Below are 19951 nucleotides of genomic sequence, written 5' to 3'. Positions count from 1 at the left end.
CAAATGCATTCTCCCATCCTTAATTTACAGTACATTGTTTTGGCAGACTCTACAATCCTGAAAGTTGGCTTTTCTTCTCTGATTCCTTTCTAGGGTGTAACCACAAGCCTATCGTTCAGTTAACTTTACAGAAAATAAGACCATATTATAACAATTTATGAGAGCCTCACTCATCACTGTTCCTATAACTATCAATTTTATTAGAACAAATTGAAATGTTTGAAAAGGTTAAAACCATCCTCTGAAATTTGTAATTTTGTTTGATAGCTTACAGGAATCTCTCTTTTTTTTCAGTCCTCTCATCTGGGTGTTTACGAAAAAGGATGTTGCCCTTCGCCGCAATCATTGGTCTGGGCATCAACCAGTTATCAAGTTGACTATTGAAGGACTACTATTGCATGTGGTGCTCAGATTTGAAGGATGGAACAGGTTCCTCATTCTCTCTTCAGAGGTGAAAGGCTCAGAGAAATGACTAGTACTTTGAATTTCTTTTAAATTAAAAAATAAATCTCAAAAAAAAAACAAAGAAGCAGAGCAAAATTAAGATCATCCCAAATTCTGCCACCTTGAGATAAGCGTTATTAATATTTTGTGGATCGTTTTCTTTTTATTCTAAAAAATAAATCTATATCAGTATAGACATATTTATATAAAATTATAAAAATGGGATATTACATTGTTTTACAATCTATCAATACTTGTTCCATTTCTTAGTTTAAGATTATCAATATTAATACAATTATATCTACTTCATGCATAAAATCCAGTTGTATAGATGAAGCATAATTTACTTAAATGATTCAGTGAGGAGTCTTTTGATTGCAAGTGACAGAAAATCCGTATCAAACTGACTTAAACACAAAAGGAAATTTTTTGGTTGACATCTGAAAAGTCTAGTGGGAGATCTGGTTTAAGGCATGGCAGGATTCAGGGATCAAATGATGTTATGAGGTTTCCGCTTCTCTTTCTCTTTGCTCTGCCTTCTGCTGCTTTGGTGCCATCCACATGCTGCATGTAGAGGCAGCAGTTCCAGAGTGGATACATCCAGGTTTTTGCCTGGCAAAGGTGAACAAGGCTCTCTTCCAGCACTCCCATGGAAATTTTGTTGCACTGGTCCCAAAGCAATTTCTGAGCCTATCACTGTGGCTTGTGCCTGGAATCCAAGTGTTTCACCAAATAACATAGACTGAGAATGAGAGAGGGAGGGATGGAAGAAAAGACGGGTCCTTAGAGGGAAATAGGAGGAGGGTTACCAGAAGAATAATGGTTGAATGTTGTGTGGCCAAAATAACAGTTCTGCAATTCATACACTTGGACATTTAGAAGTCATCTTGTATTGTTTCCTAGGGCTTTTGTAACAAACTACCACAAACTGGGTGGCTCAAACAGAAATTTATTTTCTCACAGCTCTGGAGGCTGGAAGTCCAAGATCAGGGTATCCTCAGTGTTGGTTCCTTCTGAGGGCCAGGATGGAAAATCTGTTTCATGTCTCTCTCCTAGCTTCTGGTGGTTTGCTGGCAGTCTTTGGAGTTCTTTGGCTTGTAGATGCATTGCCCTGAATTTTGTTTTCATCTTCACATGGCATTTTCTCTGTGTCCAAATTCCCTCTTTTTATAAGGACATCAGTAGTTTGGATTAGGGGTTCACTCTGCCCCAGTACAACCTTATCTTTACTAATTACATCTACAACAACCCTATTTCCAAATAGTGTCACATTTTGAGGTACAGGGGGTTGAGGCTTCAACATATGAATTTTGGGAGGACACAATTCAACCCATAACATGTTTCCACACAATGTTTCTGGCTACATTTAAAACCCATCCAGTCTGAGTTTGAATGATGAATCCAGTTGCCTCCCGCTTTCCACTGTGTAGACTAGGAGGTTGAATGAGGTGACCTCTAGGGTCCCTTCCATATAACTTAGTGATGATTAAGTGCTTGGGGGCTAGGGATCCATCCTGCTGCCTGTATGTATACAACACTCCAACCACTTACTAGCTTGCAGACTTTGGGCAAGTGACTCAACCACTGTAAATCTGTCTCCTCAACCAGTAAAATGAGGATTACAGTCCTTTGCTCATTGGGTTGTTGTTGGCTAGGCACATAGCACTCAGTAAATGTTAGTGTGACTGTTCCACCTCTTCAAACATGTGAGGACTGCAGAGATAGGAGAAGAGCCTGACATAGCCTCAGTGTTCTCACCCTCTGCTGATAATTCGGCTCAGTAATTTCTCCCTGAGGTTCTCCTGAAAGAAATTCAAGAAGGGGAGGGATGCTTTGTTATCCTGCAAACAGAAATTCAAATCCAGTTCAGAGAATACAAAGTATTTCTCTTTCTCGACTAAAGCCAGATGCGATAAATCTTGAGCAGCCTCCTCCTAGGCGATGTGATTACGAAATACCTGTTCCCTTTAGGTCCCACTTATCTGTCTCTCAGACATCTCCTTTTTTTCGTACAACTTGATCTTTCCCACCATCTTTTAGATGTGGGCTGGAACCAGTCATTATATTTACATTCTTTTTTTTTTTTGGCTCCATAAATTTGGGGAAATGAAGCAGACGGTCTGCTGCTTTCCAAGGCGCCACATCTTTTAGTTCTTTTATACTTTTTCTACAGGGTCTAATTTAGCTTGTCTAAATGCTGATCGAATAACAACTAGAACTCTAAGCTCTTGCAGGCAGCATAACCTACTTGTGATACAGGTGTATCAGGGGTTCACCAAGGTCAAAGCAAGAGGTGCAGGTCGCTTTTAAAAATGTGGTCACTTCCATTTAGCAAATATTTCGGAAGTGCTGACTCTGTTCTGGGAGCTGTTCTAAGCACGAGGGTCAGAACAATGAACAAGAGAGCGACCATCCCTACCCTTGAGTACTGCACATTCTGGGGACATTCACTGATGCAGAAAATAGGTAATGAGAACTTACTGCATGTCAGGTATCGTTCATCATTAAACAACACAGATACCATTCCTGCACTGATGGCTATGGTGTGTGTGTGTGTGTGAAGTGTGTGTGTGTGTGTAAAGTAGGGGGCAGAATACAATACATATAAATACATTTTTAAAATCATGTTAAATGATAATAAGTGCTACAGAAAAAAACTGAGCAGGTTAAGGGGGATTAGGAATGTTGGGGGTGGTTTACAATTTTAAATAGGGTGATCAGGGTAGGTCTGTTGAGAAGGTGATACTTGAGCTAAGATTAGAAGGCAAGGGGAGGGAGAGGTGAGGAAGGGACCCTGGATTTTGGGGGAAGAGCAAGTCCAAGGGCCCTGGGGCATGAGTGTGCCTGGCTTTTTCAAGGAAAGCAAGGAGGTCAGATTCACTGGAGCAGAGCGATCAGTGTGAGAACAGCAGGAAATGGTTAGGGGCAAATCAAGCAGAGATTTTAGCCTGAGTGAAATGAGGAACCATCAGAAAGTCCTAAGCAGAGCAGGGACAAGATCTCAGAGTTCAAAGGACTGAGCTGGCTGCTGTGTTTAGGCTAGACTGTGCGAGTGCCCGTGGCATTAGGGAAGCCTGAGTAATCAATCACAAGGGTGAGAAGGTAGTGACGCAGACCTAGAGGGGGGACAGGTGTGGGTAGTGAGGAGCGGTTGGATTAGGGATCTGTTTTGAAGACATGGCCGACACGATTTTCTGACAGACTGGACGTGGGGTGTGAAAGAGGAGGCAGGGATGACTCCAAGATCTAGCCACTGATTGGTGGAGCACAGTTTTGTTTTGGTGCATTGGGCCAGGAGTGCCGTTCGGACATTGTAAGTTTGAGGAGCCTATTGGCTATCCAAGTGGAGTGAGCAGCTGGATTTTGCCTGTATAAGTGATCTGGGGGATATAGTAAAGCTTCAGGAAGTGAGGTCGTGCTGAGGTACTTCCAGAACCGGCCACGTCCTCCTAAAAGCTAGAACATCCCTGAAGGGCAGCTCATCGCGCCGCAGCCCCTTCAGCCGACAAAGCCCTTCTTTTTCCTCCTTGGGGAATGGCGAGAAAAAGGAACAGAACTGACGCGCCGCGTCAGAGAGAACAGAACTCTCGCTCGCCGCAAGGAAAGACGCGATGCGTGTTGGGATGGGAACGCAGACGGGTCCCAGCGGGTGGGGCGGTCTCGGGGGCGGGTGGGCGGGGGCCTGAGGGTGGGCGGGGCCGCGGCGCGGGCGCACGTCACCGAGGGGGGCGTGGCCGGCCTCCTTCCCTCCCGCAGGTCCACGGGAGATCAGCTGGTCTGCGCTGCCATGACGTGGGCCGGGGCACGTCACCGCCGAATGGCAGCCTCCAGGAAGGCACCGCGAGTAAGGTGAGGGCACTCTGCCGCGGAGCCGGTGTCCGGGCAGCGCGCACCACCCTCGGCCGCGAGCGCGCATGTTGCACTCGGGAGGGCAGGGACGAGCGGGTGAGGAGCGGCGGGCTGCCCACCGCAGTCGGGCGCCGGCCGGGGCTGACCGGAGCCCCGCGAGCGAGGCCACGGGGAGGGAGCCATGCAGCCGGGCAAGTTCCGGTTCGTTTCCGGCGGGGTCGCGGGCACCCCCGGGCAGCCCGAGCCGGGTCCCCGGACGAGTGTGTGCGCGGAGCTGCGGCGCTCGGCCTGAGGGGGCGGTGGCCATCGCCGCCCCCTCCCCGGCCCGGCCAGAGGCCCCGCTGTGGCAGGAAGTTGACCCCTCCTGGCCCCTCCCGGGGTTCGGGGAGGCGGGCGAGCCCCTGCCCTCGCCCCTCTACCCTGGGAATCTAATTCTCAAGTTACATGTATGACAGTATGACAGTATGACACCTGCAGTTCGTCTTCCTGATCTGTCACCGCCACTAGGATCGGCAGCCGCGGCCCTTCCCACCCAGATGGGTTTCAGAGGCTGTGTACGGGAATACTTGGGCATAATCTCCAGGAAAATCCCACCAGTAACCTGCCCTGGGTTCTCCCTGGATTCAGGGAGGTGAGAAGGATAATCCCCTGGATTCACATTAAACAGCTTTCAGCCTGTGCTTCAGCCGCAACCAGGGTATATTTACCAGAGCAGCTAACAAAACGGGAGACTGAGAGATACGTTGAGAGGTCACAAAGGCCAGAAGCCAAACTCCCTGGCAATCCACACGGGGTCAGCTGTCCTCTGACCAGTTGCAACTTGAATGAAGAGGCTGGACAGCATGGCCAGGCGCACTTGCTGAACACAGGCCATGGCTTGTGCTTGTGTTTGTGAGTGGACGGATCCCAAGCTGACCTTGACTTGGACTTGGCCTTGCCACAGCGTGTTGGGTATGAGTAGAGGACCTGCCCGCTCGGTGGAAGGGTGTCTGATGTGGGGCTAACCTGCATGGGGAAGGAGCTGCCTATGTGTTAAGTGCTGGAAGTGGGGTCAGGCAAGTGGATAATGAGTTCTCTTTCTAGAAACTTCTATGCCGAGAAGTAGCCTTTGAGGACCAAGTTGATCTTTGCTGGATTCATAGAATCACAACATTTTAAGGGTAGAAGGGTCTTTCAGCATCAGCTGAGAGAGCCTCCTTACCTCACACAAGAGGCAACTGAGAGGCTGAGAGAAGGGAGGCCATTTGCCCCAGGCACCTCCCCTAATGGCAGAATTTGAGTGCCATTCAGTGTAAACATGACTTAGTTTAGGTGATGGAAACTAAACTCAAATTGACTTATGTAAGGGGGTGAGCTGGCTTCTAGTGCAGCTGAGTCCATGAGACCACACTGGCATCAGACTTGGCTTCTCTCTTACACCTCTTGGCTCTGATTTCTTTAGTGTTGGCTTCATTCTCAGGCAGACTTTCTCCTTTGGCAGGGTATGACAGTTCTAGTCTGACAGCTCCCGCAGAAATAGGGCCCTTTTACCTAATGGTTGGAGCAGAAATTCCAGATCTGATCCTCACTGGACTGATTTGATCCTTATGTCCATCCCTGAACCGATCATTGTGATTTGGAGGGATGGATTGAGCAGGTCTGGGTCCCAGTACTTGGTGGGTGAGTGGGTGAGACTCATTCCAACTCTGTGGACTGAAAGTGGAGAAGAGACGTTCTCAGAAGGAAAACCTAGGTGCTCTGATCAAAAGAAGGAGGGTTGGATTCTGGGTAGGCAAAATAACATTGCCCACTTCTTCATCCTAGAACTTGTTCCATTCTACCCTTGTCTCACCTCACAGGGCATGATTGAGCATTTTGGTCCTTGTGTTGCCCCATCCTGAATGATATACGTGTACGATTCTCATCATGGACTGGGGGAAGGGGGAGGGTAACAACACTGCTGGGATTTCTTTAAAAAGAGAGAGGGAGAAAAACGTGCCATAATCATCTTATAAAAAGATTGAATAGGAAGTTCTCTGCATGCTTCTTTCTTCTTACCCATCTCATGGCACATCATGATACTGAGAAGGTGCAGGCTGAAGAAGTCCTGGGCAGGAGAAGAGCACTGAGCTGGAAGTTGGGAGGCCTGGACTCCAGTTCTACCTGTGTCATCCTATAGCCCTGAGGCCTTGAGCAAATTGTTTGATCTCTGTTTCTCAGTTTCTTTCTAGAGGGGGGAGCTGAGCTGGATCATCCCTGAGGTATATTCTAGCTCTAACATTTAATGATAGCCCTGCTTTGACCGAGAGTCTGAGAATGTGTCTGTCCAAGTAAGAGAAGGGTAGATGGATCTTGGACTCTACAGAGACCAGGGTATGACAGGAGCATGACCATTTTAATGTTTAGCTGCTTTGTGGCTCCTTTGATCCTTACAGGCAGGTGGAGGTGGTGATGCTGACAGAGAGAGCTTAAACTCAAGTTCTCTGTGAGCATCAGCTGTCAGACCTGATTTCTGGTCTTGGCTTTGCAGCTCCTGATGTGTATGGCCTGTGGCAAGTTATCTTTGTTTCTTCTCTTGTGAAGTGAATGAATAGGGCTACTTCTGAATAACCTCCCTCCAGCTCTCTTGTCCTGTGTGTGAACCAGTCACTGGCACCAGTTAAATTTTGAATAGATAGAGAAATTGACTTCCTTGGCTCACCATCTTGTAAATGTACATATGAAGTCAAGGGAGATCAGGTGAGAATGTGACTTGTATCGCTGTCCAAGAAAAGGAGGTTTCTTACTTTGTAAAATATAACAGGTTTATTGAGATATAATTCATGTACCACACAATTCACCTATTAAAAAGTACAATTCAGTGGTTTTGAGAATATTCCCAGAGTCGTACAACCATTACCACGGTCAATTTTTAGAACATTTTAATCCTCCCCAGAAGAAACCCTGTACACATTGCAGTCACTCCTCATTTCCCCAACTCCACCGCAGCCCTAGGCAACCATTAATCTACTTTCTGTCTCTATGGATTTGCCCATTCTGGACACTGAATATGGAATCAAACAATATATGGTCTTCTTTGACTGGCTTTTTTCACTTAGCATAAAATGTTTTCCAGGTTTACTGTGATGTAGCATGTATCAGTAATTATTCCTTTTTATTGCCAAATAATATTCCATTGTGTGTTTAGACCACTTTTATTTATCCATCAATTGATGGACATTTGGGTTGTTTCTACTTTTTGGCCATTATGAATAATGCTGCTATGAACATTTGTGTGTAAGCTTTTTTTTTTTTTTTTTCATTTTTGGCATTTTAACATGGAGACAAAAGTGGTAACAATAGCAAAGCAAAAAATAATAATAAAAAAGACCAATATTTAACTTTCCCACCACCCAAGTCTCACACTGAAGTTCTATTCCCATGTCCCCCATCAGCACCACTGAACTAAAAAATCTATTTTAAAGCACCCAAACCAGTCCAGACCCTCTCGAAACCAAGAGCCCCAGCCAGAGCTGTCGCCTCTCTTGGGTCCAAGCGAGAGGAGGGTTCTGGGAAAGGCACCTCATAACTCACGCAACGCCGGGGACGGGTTCGGGCACAGGGCACTTGGCGGGGAGCCAGGGTGGCAGTCACAGCCTCTGTGCTGACACGCAGGGAAGGGGACTTATTCCGTGATCCCAACTATTTGGTTACACAGCCAAGTAAACGTGACTAGAGAGTTGGGTTAGTGGAACAGGAACCCGGGCCTCAGAAACAGACCGGGCCGCTTCCAGCAGGATCCAGCGGGGGGAAGGGGGTCGGAATAAAGACAGAAGCACAAAGGCGTTAAAGGCTGGTTGTGTGTAAGCTTTTATGTGGACTTAGTTTTCTTCGGTATGCACTTAGGAGTGGAATTGCTGGGTCATAGGCTAACTCTGTATTTAATCTTTTCAGGAATGCTAGACAGTTTTCCAAAGGTATTATACCATTTTACATGCCCATGAGCAATGTCTGGGTGTTCCAATTTTTCCACATCCTTACCCATACTTGTTACTGTCTGTTTTTGTTTGTTTGTTTGTTTGTTTTTAACTATAATCTTCCTAGTGGATGTGAAGTGGTATCTCATTGTGGTTTTGATTTGCGTTTCCCTAATGAACGATGATGTTGAAAATCTTTTCATGTGATTATTGGCCATTAGTATATCTTCTTAGGAGAAATATCTATTAAAACCTTTGACCATTTAAAAATTGTAATATTTGTCTTTTTTATTTTTGAGTTGTAATAGTTCTTTATATACTCTGGATACTAGAATCTTATCATATATATGAGTTGCAAATATTTTCTCTCATTATATGGGTTGTCTTTTCACTTTCTTTATGGTATCCTTTGAAGCACAAAAGTCTTTAATTTAGTGAAGTCCAGTCTGTTTATTTTTCTTTTGGGGCATGTGCTTTTGATGTCCTATCTAAGAAATCATTGCCTAATTCAAGGTCAGGCAGATTTATGCCTGTGTTTTTTTCTAAAAAAACATTTATGTCTGTGTGATCCCTTTTTAATTAATTTTTGTGTACAGTGTGAGGGTAGACGTTCAACTTGGTTCTTTTACATGTGAATATCCAGGTGTTCCATCATCATTTGTTGAAGAGACTATAGTTTTCTCCGTTGAATGGTACCCTTGTAAAAAATTGACAGTAAATGTGACGGTTTATTTCTGAATTCCATTTCATTGATCTATAAGTCTGTCCTTTTGCCAGTACCACACTGTCTTGATTACTGTAGTTTTATTAGTTTTGAAATCAGGAAGGGTGAATCCTTCAACTTTGTTCTTTTTCATGATTGTTTTGGTTATTCTGGATTCCTTGCATTTCCGTATGAATTTAGGATCTGCTTGTAAATTTCTACATAGAAGCTAGCCGGAATTTGATAGGAATTGCATTGAATCTGTAGATTATTTGGGGGAGTATTGCCATTTTAACAATATTGTCTTACAACCCATGAACATGGAAAGTCTTTCCATTTATTTAGGCCTTCTTTAATTTCTTTCAAAATGCTTTGTAGTTTTCAGAGTATAGGTTTTTTACCTCTTTTGTTAAATTTATTCCTAGGTATTTATTGGTTTGATGCTGTCATAAATGAACTTTTCTTAATTTCATTTTTGCATTGTCCATTGCAAGTATGTAGAAATACAATTGATTTTTGTATATTGGTTTAGTATACTGCATTCTTCTTCTTCTTCTTTTTTTTTTTTTGGCCATGTTACATGACATGCGGGATCTTAGTTCCCCAACCAGGGATCGAACCCGTGCCCCTGCAGTGGAAGCGTGGAGTCCTAACCACTGGACCACCAGGGAATGCCCTGTATCCTGCATTCTTGATGAGCTTGTTTGCTAGTTCTGATTTTTTGTGTGGATTCTTTAGGATTTTCTATATTGAAGATAATGCCATTTGCAGTAGACATACTTTTACTTCTTTTTTGCTAATCTGGATGCCTTTTATTTTAGTTTCTTGCCTTATTGCCCTGGATAGGACCTCCAGCACAATCTTGACTAGAGGTAGCAAGAGTGGACATCTCTATTATGTTCCCGATCTTAGGGAGAAAGCATTCAGCCTTTTGACATTAAGGTTGATGTTAGCCATGGCTGTTGTAGTATTCTTGATCAGACCGAGGAACTTCTCCTTTTCTAGTTTGTTGAGTACTTTCATCATGAAGGGGTGTTGGATTTTGTCAAATGCTTTTTCTGTGTCTATTGAGGTGATTATGTAGTTTTTGTTCTTTATTCTATTGACACTGTGTATTACATTAATTTTTATATGTTGAACCAATCTTGCATACCTGGGATAAATTCCACTTGGTGATGGTGTATGATCCTTTTATATCTTACTGGATTCAGTTTGCTAGTATTTTGTTGAGGATATTTGCATTTATATTTATAAGAAATATTTAGGTACCTTACTTTTTAATGAAAGAATATATGGTTCCCCCAGTAAAGGACACCTCATTCTGTCCAAGGAAATTAAAGTAGCAGCCATCTAAGAGCAGGCCTGGAGTGACTGGTGAAAATGTCTGGCTGTGTGGTGGACTAAGCACATACAAATGTGGTAAAATTATAACAAAACTGTTTTTAAGTTCAGAGCTGAATAAAATCTAAAACCCTTTCTGTAGCCAACAACAGGCTCCTTGTTGCCTCTGATCTTGTCTCCTAACCGCTTACCTCCCTGTCCCCCAGCACACACATCAATACCACACTGGCCTCCTTGCTTTCCTTCAGGTATACCATGCCTTAGGGCCCTTGCACTTGCTGTGCCCCTTTTCTGGAGTGTTCTTCCCCTAGACATCCACATGGCTCCATCCCTCACGTTTTTTTAGGTCTCTGCTAAAATGTCATCTGTTAGTAAAGAGGCCTTGCCTGGCAACCGCATCTAAAATAACCTTTCCTCTTACCTCGCTGACACTGTCTTCCCCTTGCCCTGCTTGACTTTTTTTCATAGAACACATACTCACTGCCTGATAGACCGTTTTCTTGTGTCTGTTGCCTCTCCTCCTATATCCTCCCCTTCTAAGAGCCTCCCGCTTTCCCCTGCCCCACCGTGTAAACCTCTTGAGGTCAGAGATGTTGTCTGTTTTGTTCACTGTTGTATCTAGAATAAGGCCTGGATTATAGAAGATTTTCAGTAAATATTTACTGACTGAATGGGCTTGAAAGAAAGAGAAATCCTCAGGTGCCAGAAATGTAGGGGAGCTTAAAGCCTGCATGGCAGTTGGTAAGCTGAGCCTTGAGGGATTATACATGCTGTAGGCCTTCGTAGTTGGGGTCCACGGCACCAGACTATCCTTGTATGAGGACAGGACACTTGTATGTAAATCTCCTTGCTAAGAAGTTAAAGTGAAAATTAATCTCAGAAGCAAACAACAGTGACAGCAGTGCTTGTACAATCCAGGATACGTCTCATTCTCATAGATAAAATAGTCTGTGAGTCTATAAGAAAAAGAATGACCCACGAAGAGGGAGCCAGCAGACCAAGCAAACTTGAGGATTACTATTCCAAGACCTTCTAATGGAGGGTCTGAAATGAATTTTAAAATAAGGGCCCCAAATAATTAAAGCTAAGAGAAGGAATAGAAACCATAGTGAAGGAATATGACACCATGAAGAAAGGACAGGCAAATTTGAAAAAGAACCAAATAGAACTGTACCTGTGAAAAATATAGTCATTGCAAATAAAATATTTTTAGACTAGTTAAACAGGAGATTAGACATAGCTGAAGAGAATTCATGAATTAGAGATTGGGACTGAGAAGGTTTACCTGCCATGGTGTTGTTGTATCTGCAAGTTTTATCTGAAACTTATTTATTTCATCACTGATACTGGGGTGAGAGTTTTTCTGACTCACGAAGGAAAACGGCTAAGTCAAGTTGATGTTCCTCTCTGACTAAGCCTTGCCACGTTTACTAAGGTCAAAGTCTGCAATATCCTGTTCTTTCTCTTCCTTAGGGCAAACTACCAGGATTTTCAGCTGAAAAATCTAAGAATAATTGAACCTAACGAGGCAACACACTCAGGACACCCAGGTGTAGAAACAGGTAATAATTTTGTCTGTTACTGAGATGGAACATCTCAAAAGGATTTTGGGTTCCCTCACCCCAACACCAAGTTGGGAGAGAAGAGAGGGTAAGGGATTAATAATTGATCATGAGTGGGGATGAAGGGATATATATCTGGAAATTAAAAACCATTTTGTCTTTTGGTTTCCTGGGTTGTTATTGTTTTTATGTGTGTGTGTGTGTGTATAGCTATTTTTCAGTAGAAAGTTAGAGTTATGGTTTTTGCATTTCCTGTTCTTGGGATGGTGGTGATGGTGGTGGTAGTGGTAGAGACAGGTTGTTATTGAAAAAGTCCTATTCTGATTTTTCTAATTTCTAATATAATCCTTTATTGACCACCTTAGAGATTAGCTTTCAGTTTTCGTTATAAGACTATGAAATAAGAAACGTTTATGGTGTATTATTGTGCTTTATAAATTGAATGGGCATTCAGGAAAATCTTTTTGGGAAAAATTTCTGGAACCATATCCTCTTCCCAGGACTGGTTAGTTATATTATTGGGTTGCCAGAAACCTGAATTCTGAAAAGTGGTGTATTTCTATATTTCTGTCCCATGTAAACTGGTGCTTTTCTGTGGGCTACCCAGGAGAACTATAGTGTTTCCTTCTAGTTGACTGAAAAAATCAATCCTGTGAAGCACGTTAGAAACCATAACGGATCTCTCTTTGGAAGGTCAATGCTGCAACTACATGCAATTTTAGGTCCTTTTTCTTTAAAAATTTGGATGTGTCTAACACACTTTGGGCCGTGTTAGGAGGGAGGACAGGAAGGAATGGGAAAAAGAGGAAGTAGGAAAGGGAAAAGTGATAGAATAATTGAATTTAGAGTTTGAAGAGAACTTATCTTTCTTTTTATTACATATGAAGAAATAGAGGTTCAGGGAGCTTCAGTTGTCTGAGGTTGTAAATCCCAGCTGGAAACTGGAACCCACTTGTTTCGATTCCTTTGGTCTTAAGAAATGCTTTAAGAGAGCCTCTGTTATGTTCCCTAGATAATATGATCTAATAGAGCATGGGCTTGGTAATTGGATAGAGCTTGGGTCCTGGTCCTGATGACCCAGTTGATTTGGGCAAGGATTTAACTCCTGTTTATTTATCTGTAAAATGGGAATAGTGAAATCTCCCTGGGGGGATTATTGTGAGAATTAACCACTAATGTATGTAAAGCCCTTGGCCCTTGCTCAGCAGTGGGACAGAGAAACAAACCACCATCTCTAAAGCTATGGATGCTGGAAAAGGAGCTTGGCATCTGTGCAAATGTTAAGGTGCTGAAATTGGAGTAAGCCAGTCCCTTCTATTCTTATAACAAGGCATGTAGGAATCCCAGCTGGTGCTTCAGATTCAGATTCAAATAATATTTCTTGAGCTTCTACAATGTATCAGATGCTGTGCATGGAGCTTTCACACATGCTGTCATGTTAAATTCTTCTAGCCACCCAGTGAGGTAAATAGGGTGTGCTCTTCATGTACTTCCAAGCAGTGAAAAGTCTTTTGTTTGTGGTAAAGGCTGAAGGTTTAGGAGCTTATGTCTAAAAGCAGACCCACATATGCAAGAGACTTTCAAATGAGTCATTCTTTTTAAAGCATGATTTAAAAATACCTGGCAATGTATGGGCTAATTTTACATCATGGCCTAGGTTTGTTGCTCTTGGCTCCCCACTTCCCTGCACACCCTGATTAGCTCTTGGCTGCTTCTAACATTTCTGAAAAGTAATGGGATGTGGAATGAGCAGATGCTATTATACAGCATCTTCTAGGATCCTAGCTTTCTTTCACTGAAGATTCATTACTGTTATGCTGAGTCTGAAAAGATCATAAACACAAAGTTGTGATATTCATTCAGCCATCTTTGAGTGAGTGTATGCATATGTTAGGTGCTTGGCTAGATACATGGGTTCAGAGATGAAGTTGACATGGTCCCTGCCTTAAGGAGAAGCAATATATACACCTAATGCACCATTTATCACATTGCTTTCATAGTTAGTTGTGTATCTACCTCTAGTAATTGCAAACACAACATTTACTATACGCCAGACACTGTTTCTAAGTGCTTTGTATATAGTAGCCCATTTAATCCTCATAAAAATTACCCTATGAGGATCACCAGCCATAATTTTCACCTCTGCCATCTTGACTCATTTCAACTGCTGCCACCTCAGTGGCTGGGTTTTATAATTATACCTGCTTTGTCTCCTCCTCAGCTCTAGCTGCTCACCCATTCAGTCACTTTTAAGGCCTGTTGGCCTGTGGCCACCTCTCCCTCAGTCACCTTTGCCCACTGTATCCTCCTCCTTGATAGGTGCCTCCACTGCCACAGCCCATTCGTTGCCTCAGCCAGTGCCCCTTATCACATCCTATCTGTTAGTTGTGGTATTGGGAGTTCTTTCATTGGGTCTGATATAGGTGACAGGTGGCTGCATCAGACTCAGGACACCGACCAAATATGAAGGGCATGAAGGATGAGGAAGGAAGGCGCAGGGGAGATGTTAATAGTGGTGAGGGGGGCAGGTGGCATTGTGGAGGGAAGTGTGAAGATGCCACTGTAGTGGAGTGAAACTGAGGATGCTGGTGATTCTGGGGAGGCCAGTCAAGAGGAGGAATGTAATGATGAGGCAAGAGATGGTGATGAAGGTCAGAATATGGTGTTGAGGAGGCCGGTTGTGGTGACCAGGAAGCAGAGGATGTCTTTGACCGGCTCCATTTTGCCTTTGATGGTTTTCAGTTTGTAATTGAGGATTTTGTGCTTGCCATTGGTTCTGTTGACTTTATTGATGAAGTCAGTAACATAATATTGATCCATACTACAGTCAGTGCTACAAACACCCAGTCGGTGCCATCGAAATCTGTAAGTCAGGATGTGCCCAAATAGAAGCCAAATTCTATAAGGAAATTAATGATCTTGAAAGAAAATATACTGGCTGCTGTCATATAGTTGCTTTTTAAAATTCCAGATGCTCAGGCTGTACTCCAGGCTAATTAAATAAGTTCCCCAGGTAGTTCTCATGTGCAGCCAAGGTTGGAATACTGCTCCAAAGGATGTCTACGTTTTTGCTTGACTTTTAAAAATGTTAAATTGCTCAGAAATATGGTTCAGAAACACAAATTTATTCTGAAGCTCCTGAAAGATGTCATAATAAAGTTTTCAGATGCTGGCAAGCTTATGAGGTCATGATAGGCTTCATTTTGAACCCAATGGAGGTATTGACATATAAATTTAGGTCAGATTAGATACTTCTGATCCCTCTTTTTCAGGTACACGAGAAATTATAGGCTCAGTAGGTCAGACAAAAGGAAAGGATGTCCCTCTGAAAAGTATTCAGAAGCATCTGTAATGCAGGGATCATGGACATGTTTGAATCATGAATAGGACCATTTCCATTGTCTCTCTCTTTGAGTACTTCTGTCTTTTGGAGACTTCTGAGTGGGAGCCCTGAGGCCAGCAGCTGAAGCTGCCCTTGCAGATTATGAATAAAATGGGGCACTTTTTCAGTGAGTCCCAAGAGTAGTAGTAAGGTACCTCGTAGGGGAATCTATTGGAGATAACCATAAAGACTGAGGCTTTTATAGCCTAAGGTGCTGGTGATGATGGAGAAGCAGCAGATAAAAATGCTAAAGAAAAAAACAAAAAAAGGATCTATACCTAGCAGAGTACAAGCCACAGTGAGCCAGGGTGTAAATTCTTGAAGATAACCTGTAGTACAATAGCCTCAACGTAAATTACTTACAGCATTGTGCATTAGGATGTTTTTGGTTAAGTCAGGTATTTTTTATTTGTTTAAAAAATGGGTTGGCAAAATCCGAAAGTCTGACAACACCAAATGGTGGCTAGGATGTGGACCAGCAGGAACTTGCATTCGTTAATGGTGGGAATGCAAAATGGTACAGCCACTTTAGAAGACATTTTGGTAGTTTCTTACAAAACCAAATATACTCTTACCATATGATCCAGCAATCGTGTGCCTTGGTATTTATCCAAAGGAATTGAAAACTTATGTCTACAGAAAAACCTGCAACATAGATGTTTTATTTTTATTCATAATCACCAAAACTTGGGAGCAACCAAGGTGTCCTTCAGTTTGTGAATGAATAAACAAACTGTGGTACATCCAGACAATGGAATATTATTCAGCAATGAAAAGAGATGAACTGTTAATCCATGAAGAGACATGGAGGAATCTTAAATGCATATTGCTAAGTGAAAGAAGCCTATCTGAAAAGGCTATATACTGTATGATTACAACAATATGACTTTCTGGAAAAGGCAAAACTATGGAGACAGTAAAAAGATTAGTCATACCAATGGATTGGGGGGAGGGGAAAGAAGGATGAATAGACTGAGCAGAGAGGATTTTTAGGGCAATGAAAACTATTAAACTTAAATCATAATGATGGATATGTGTCATTATACATTTGTCAAAACCCATAGAGTATACAACACCAACAGTGAACCCTAATGTAAACTGTGGACTTTGGGGGATCATGATGTGTCAATGTAGATCATCAGTTATAACAAATGTACCACTCTGGTACTTAACTAGTCAGTGAGTGGCGTGGAGCAGTCTGGTTTTGGTACAAACTCTCCTGTTGTTGCAGACAGCAGAATGGCTCCAAAGGTAACTTCGGAGCTGCTTCGGCAGCTGAGACAAGCCATGAGGAACCTGGAGTATGTGACAGAACCAATCCAGGCCTACATCATCCCGTCGGGAGATGCCCACCAGGTACTGAGTGGAGATGGGCTGGTGATGGAACTCGTCAGCCCCTCGTTTCTTTTTATTCCTTTCCCTCAGCCCCAATGTGTTTGTAGGATTCAAGTTGTCAACCCACATCTAAGCATGTTCTCCAGGGCTAGGTACAGGGACCTGTGTCCAGTAGAGTCTCACTGAATGCTTATTGATTTGGCCCTGGCTTCCTTATTTCCAATGTATATAGCTAGCTTTCAATAAATTGTGGAAGAATTAGGAGATAAATGAAGGGGCAGAAGTCGGGACCTTTCTGTTGCTGATGCACTTTACCCCATCTCCTTTGCCACACCATGTCCCCAGCAGAATTGTCTGTCCTGCCTCCCTTCTCCCCATCCAGACTGTCCTGTCCCACTGGCACAGCCAGAAGGGCAGCCAGAAATTCATCTTGGTTCTCCACTCTAGCAGGTTTTAGGGATGATTCTGCATATTACCCCCATCATCCCCCCAGCCACCACCTTTGGTGGAAGCGTTTCAATAAGTGCCCTCTATATCTGAGAACACGAGTGATTTAATTATGGGAGAGTCAGGTTTAGAGAGGTGGAGACTGCATGTGATGGGGCTGAAAAGCAGAGGACGAAAGGATTCTAGGATTTACTTTTTTAGGTCATTGAGTCAGCAGGTGTTTGGATGCCTACACCATGGTCGTGGTACTGCAGGGTTACAGAGACGAATTTAAGTTTGAATTCCTGCCCTCCCCGTGTTTACGGTTTAGTAGAGACCTGAGACGGTATACAAAGTGCTATTCTTCCATAGAGTTATCGACACATATACTTCTTATAGCCTTTGTTTATGTGCACTGCCTTAGGTATGGTACATGACACAAAGATGAGAATGGTCCTGGTCTCAAGAAGTAGACAGTTTAGTAATGGAGTTAAGATATGCATACACATGTCTATATTGCAAGGTGGAATGTGGACGTGCCATCAAGAAAATCTGGGCAGAGGGCTGTGGATGTTTGAGGGTGAGAGGGGAGGGTGATGGAAGGCTTCATGGGCAGGGGAGGCATGTGAACTGGAGCTTGAAGGACGCATAGAGTTGGGTAAATAGAGAAGGGGGAAGGGATTCTAGATAGAAGGATTAGTAGGAGCAAAGACAGAGAAGCAGGGAAGCTTAGAGTGCTTTTCAGAAACAAGGTGGTAAGTTCCTCTGGCAAAAGCCTAAGGAAGTAAAAAGCAATAGTCAGAAATACTGGTGTTCTAGAATTCTTTAGTTGCAGGCAATAGAAACCACCTTGAAGTACTTTGAGCAATAAAAATGCTGCTTTATAAGGATTTAGGGGCAGGGCCACTGCACTGGCACAACTCCAGGTTGTGAATGGTACTCTCTGGAGTTGTGCCTCAGGTAGTCTGTCCCGTGGAACCTGAGGGCAGGGTGCAGCTGGCCCTCTAGGAGGACTGGAATGGGAGGGGTTTCAGCTCTTGCTGCAGATAAGTTTCTTTCTGTCTCAGGCAACAAGGTAGATAGTGAATAGATGGCCATCTCACAGCTTCTGCATATATATCTCTTTATCTGTTACTTTCAAGATACCAGATTGAGCCAGAACCTTAATTCCAAATCCGGAGGCCTGGGTGAGAACTTGGTTGGTGTAGTAGCTTGGTGTTTATCCTTGGTCACTGTGAGTGTGTAAGTACGTGTGTGTGTGTGTGTGCGCGCGCACGCGTGCATGTGCATGCGTGCTCACATGTGAGATCACGTGTGGCACTGACATGACTGATGAGGGTCTGCCATGATGGAGGGGGTGGCAGATAAGGGTATTACTGTAAGCTGAAGCAAAGTTCCCGAAAGAGGTCCACTCTAGCTGACCTCCTTTCTGCCCCTCCTCCAACAGTGGCAAACCATATGGTCGTGACAATATCAGGCCAGTGTTAACCTGGGGACAGCATCAAGATTGGACCCCTGCTTGGAGGCACAGGAGATTTCCTGGCCTCAGGAGCAAATGAAGGGCTGAAATGAATAACCAAAGGGACTGGATGATTTGAGGCAACAGCATGACATTCAGGATATTTTGATGTTTAGAACAGAGTTTCCCAAACCGTATTCTACAGCATTCCTGTTGTGTTTTGTAAGGTGTTCTGCAAAAAATGTAGTCAGGGGTCAAGAAAATAGTGAAATGAGCTGAACAGTTTCTTTTTTTTTTTATTGTGGTAAAGAAACTTAACATTTAACCATTTTTCACACCACTGTACAATGCATCAGTGTTAACTGTGTGCACATAATTGTACAGCGGATCTCTAGAACTTTTTCGTCTTGCAAACCTGAAACTACAGCCACTGAACCCCTCTCCCTGTCCCCGCCAACTGCCATCCTACTTTCTAAGAATTTGACCACCTTAGGTGCCTCATCTAAGTGGAATCATGCAGTATTGTCTTTTGGTAACTGAAAAAAACTTATTTCACTTAGTGTAATGTCCTCAAGGTTCATCCATGTTGTAGCTTATGACGGGATTTCTTTCTTTTTTAAGGCTAAATAATAATCCATTGTATGCATATACTACATTTTCTTTATTCATTTGTTTATGAACATTCAGGTTGCTTCCACCTCTTGGCTCTTGTGAATAATGCTGCACTGAGCATGGATCTGTAAATGTTTCTTTGAGATCTTGTTCAATTCTTTTGGATATATACCTGAAGTGGGATTGCTGGATCCTATAGTAATTCTATTTTTAATTTTTTCAGGAACCTCCACACTGTTTCCCATGGTGGCCATGCCATTTTACATTTACCCCAATAGTGCACAAGAATTCCAATTTCTTTACATCCTTGCCAACACTTGTTACTTCTTTTTTTTGATAGCGGTGTCCTAATGGATATGAGGTAATATCTTGTGGTTTTGACTTGTATTTCCCTGATGATTAGTGATGTTGAGCATCTTTTCATATGCTTGTTGGCCATTTGTGTATCTTCTTTGGAGAAGTGTCTATTCAAGTCCTTTGCCCATTTGAACAGTTTTCTAAACTGTAGGATTTCTCAAGGCCTTTAATATATGAGTGTGCACTGTACAACTCTAAGGAACAGATGAAGTATTCAGCACTTTTCAGATTTAAATGTCCATGGAATTCCCACAGTCATCTCAGGAGTGGGGTAGGGGACTCTGTTCCATGGAATTCCTTAGTCTGTTGATCTTCAGTAGCACTTTTTGTACCACAGTGGGTTTGAACTTGCACCTTGAAGACGTGAGAGGAAGGGGGGGTGTAAAGAGGAGAGGCCCCTGAAGATGAGGGTTTGGCAAGTAGACGCAGTTGAAGGGGTGAAGGGGGAGGTGGGAGAACAATGTGTAAGTGTAGGAGAAGCAGCAGATCAGGCCGGAAAGGGGCTGTTGGCACGTGAGAAAGCCAAGGTGGCCGTGCACTGTAATG

General features: G+C 43.2%; 1 protein-coding gene across 2 annotated transcripts in view; it reads left to right on the top strand.

The window, feature by feature from the left end:
• The first annotated feature begins 4159 nt into the window (after positions 1–4159).
• Positions 4160–19951, top strand: part of XPNPEP1 (X-prolyl aminopeptidase 1) — a 52901-nt gene continuing 37109 nt past the window's right edge. Inside the window, exons 1-3 of one of the 2 annotated variants that reach the window (XM_068548521.1) lie at positions 4160–4293; positions 11746–11834; positions 16448–16572. In XM_068548521.1, the coding sequence (XP_068404622.1) occupies positions 4232–4293; positions 11746–11834; positions 16448–16572 (276 nt within the window). In that variant the 5' untranslated portion in view covers positions 4160–4231. Of the gene's footprint in view, positions 4294–11744; positions 11835–16447; positions 16573–19951 lie in introns of those variants that run through there. The other variant, XM_068548522.1, reaches the window with a different exon arrangement.

This window comes from Eschrichtius robustus, chromosome 7 (genome assembly GCF_028021215.1).
Source record: "Eschrichtius robustus isolate mEscRob2 chromosome 7, mEscRob2.pri, whole genome shotgun sequence".
NCBI classification, from domain to species: domain Eukaryota; kingdom Metazoa; phylum Chordata; class Mammalia; order Artiodactyla; family Eschrichtiidae; genus Eschrichtius; species Eschrichtius robustus.
Note: the sequence above shows the minus strand (reverse complement) of the source record. Positions and strands in the feature narration are given on the sequence as shown.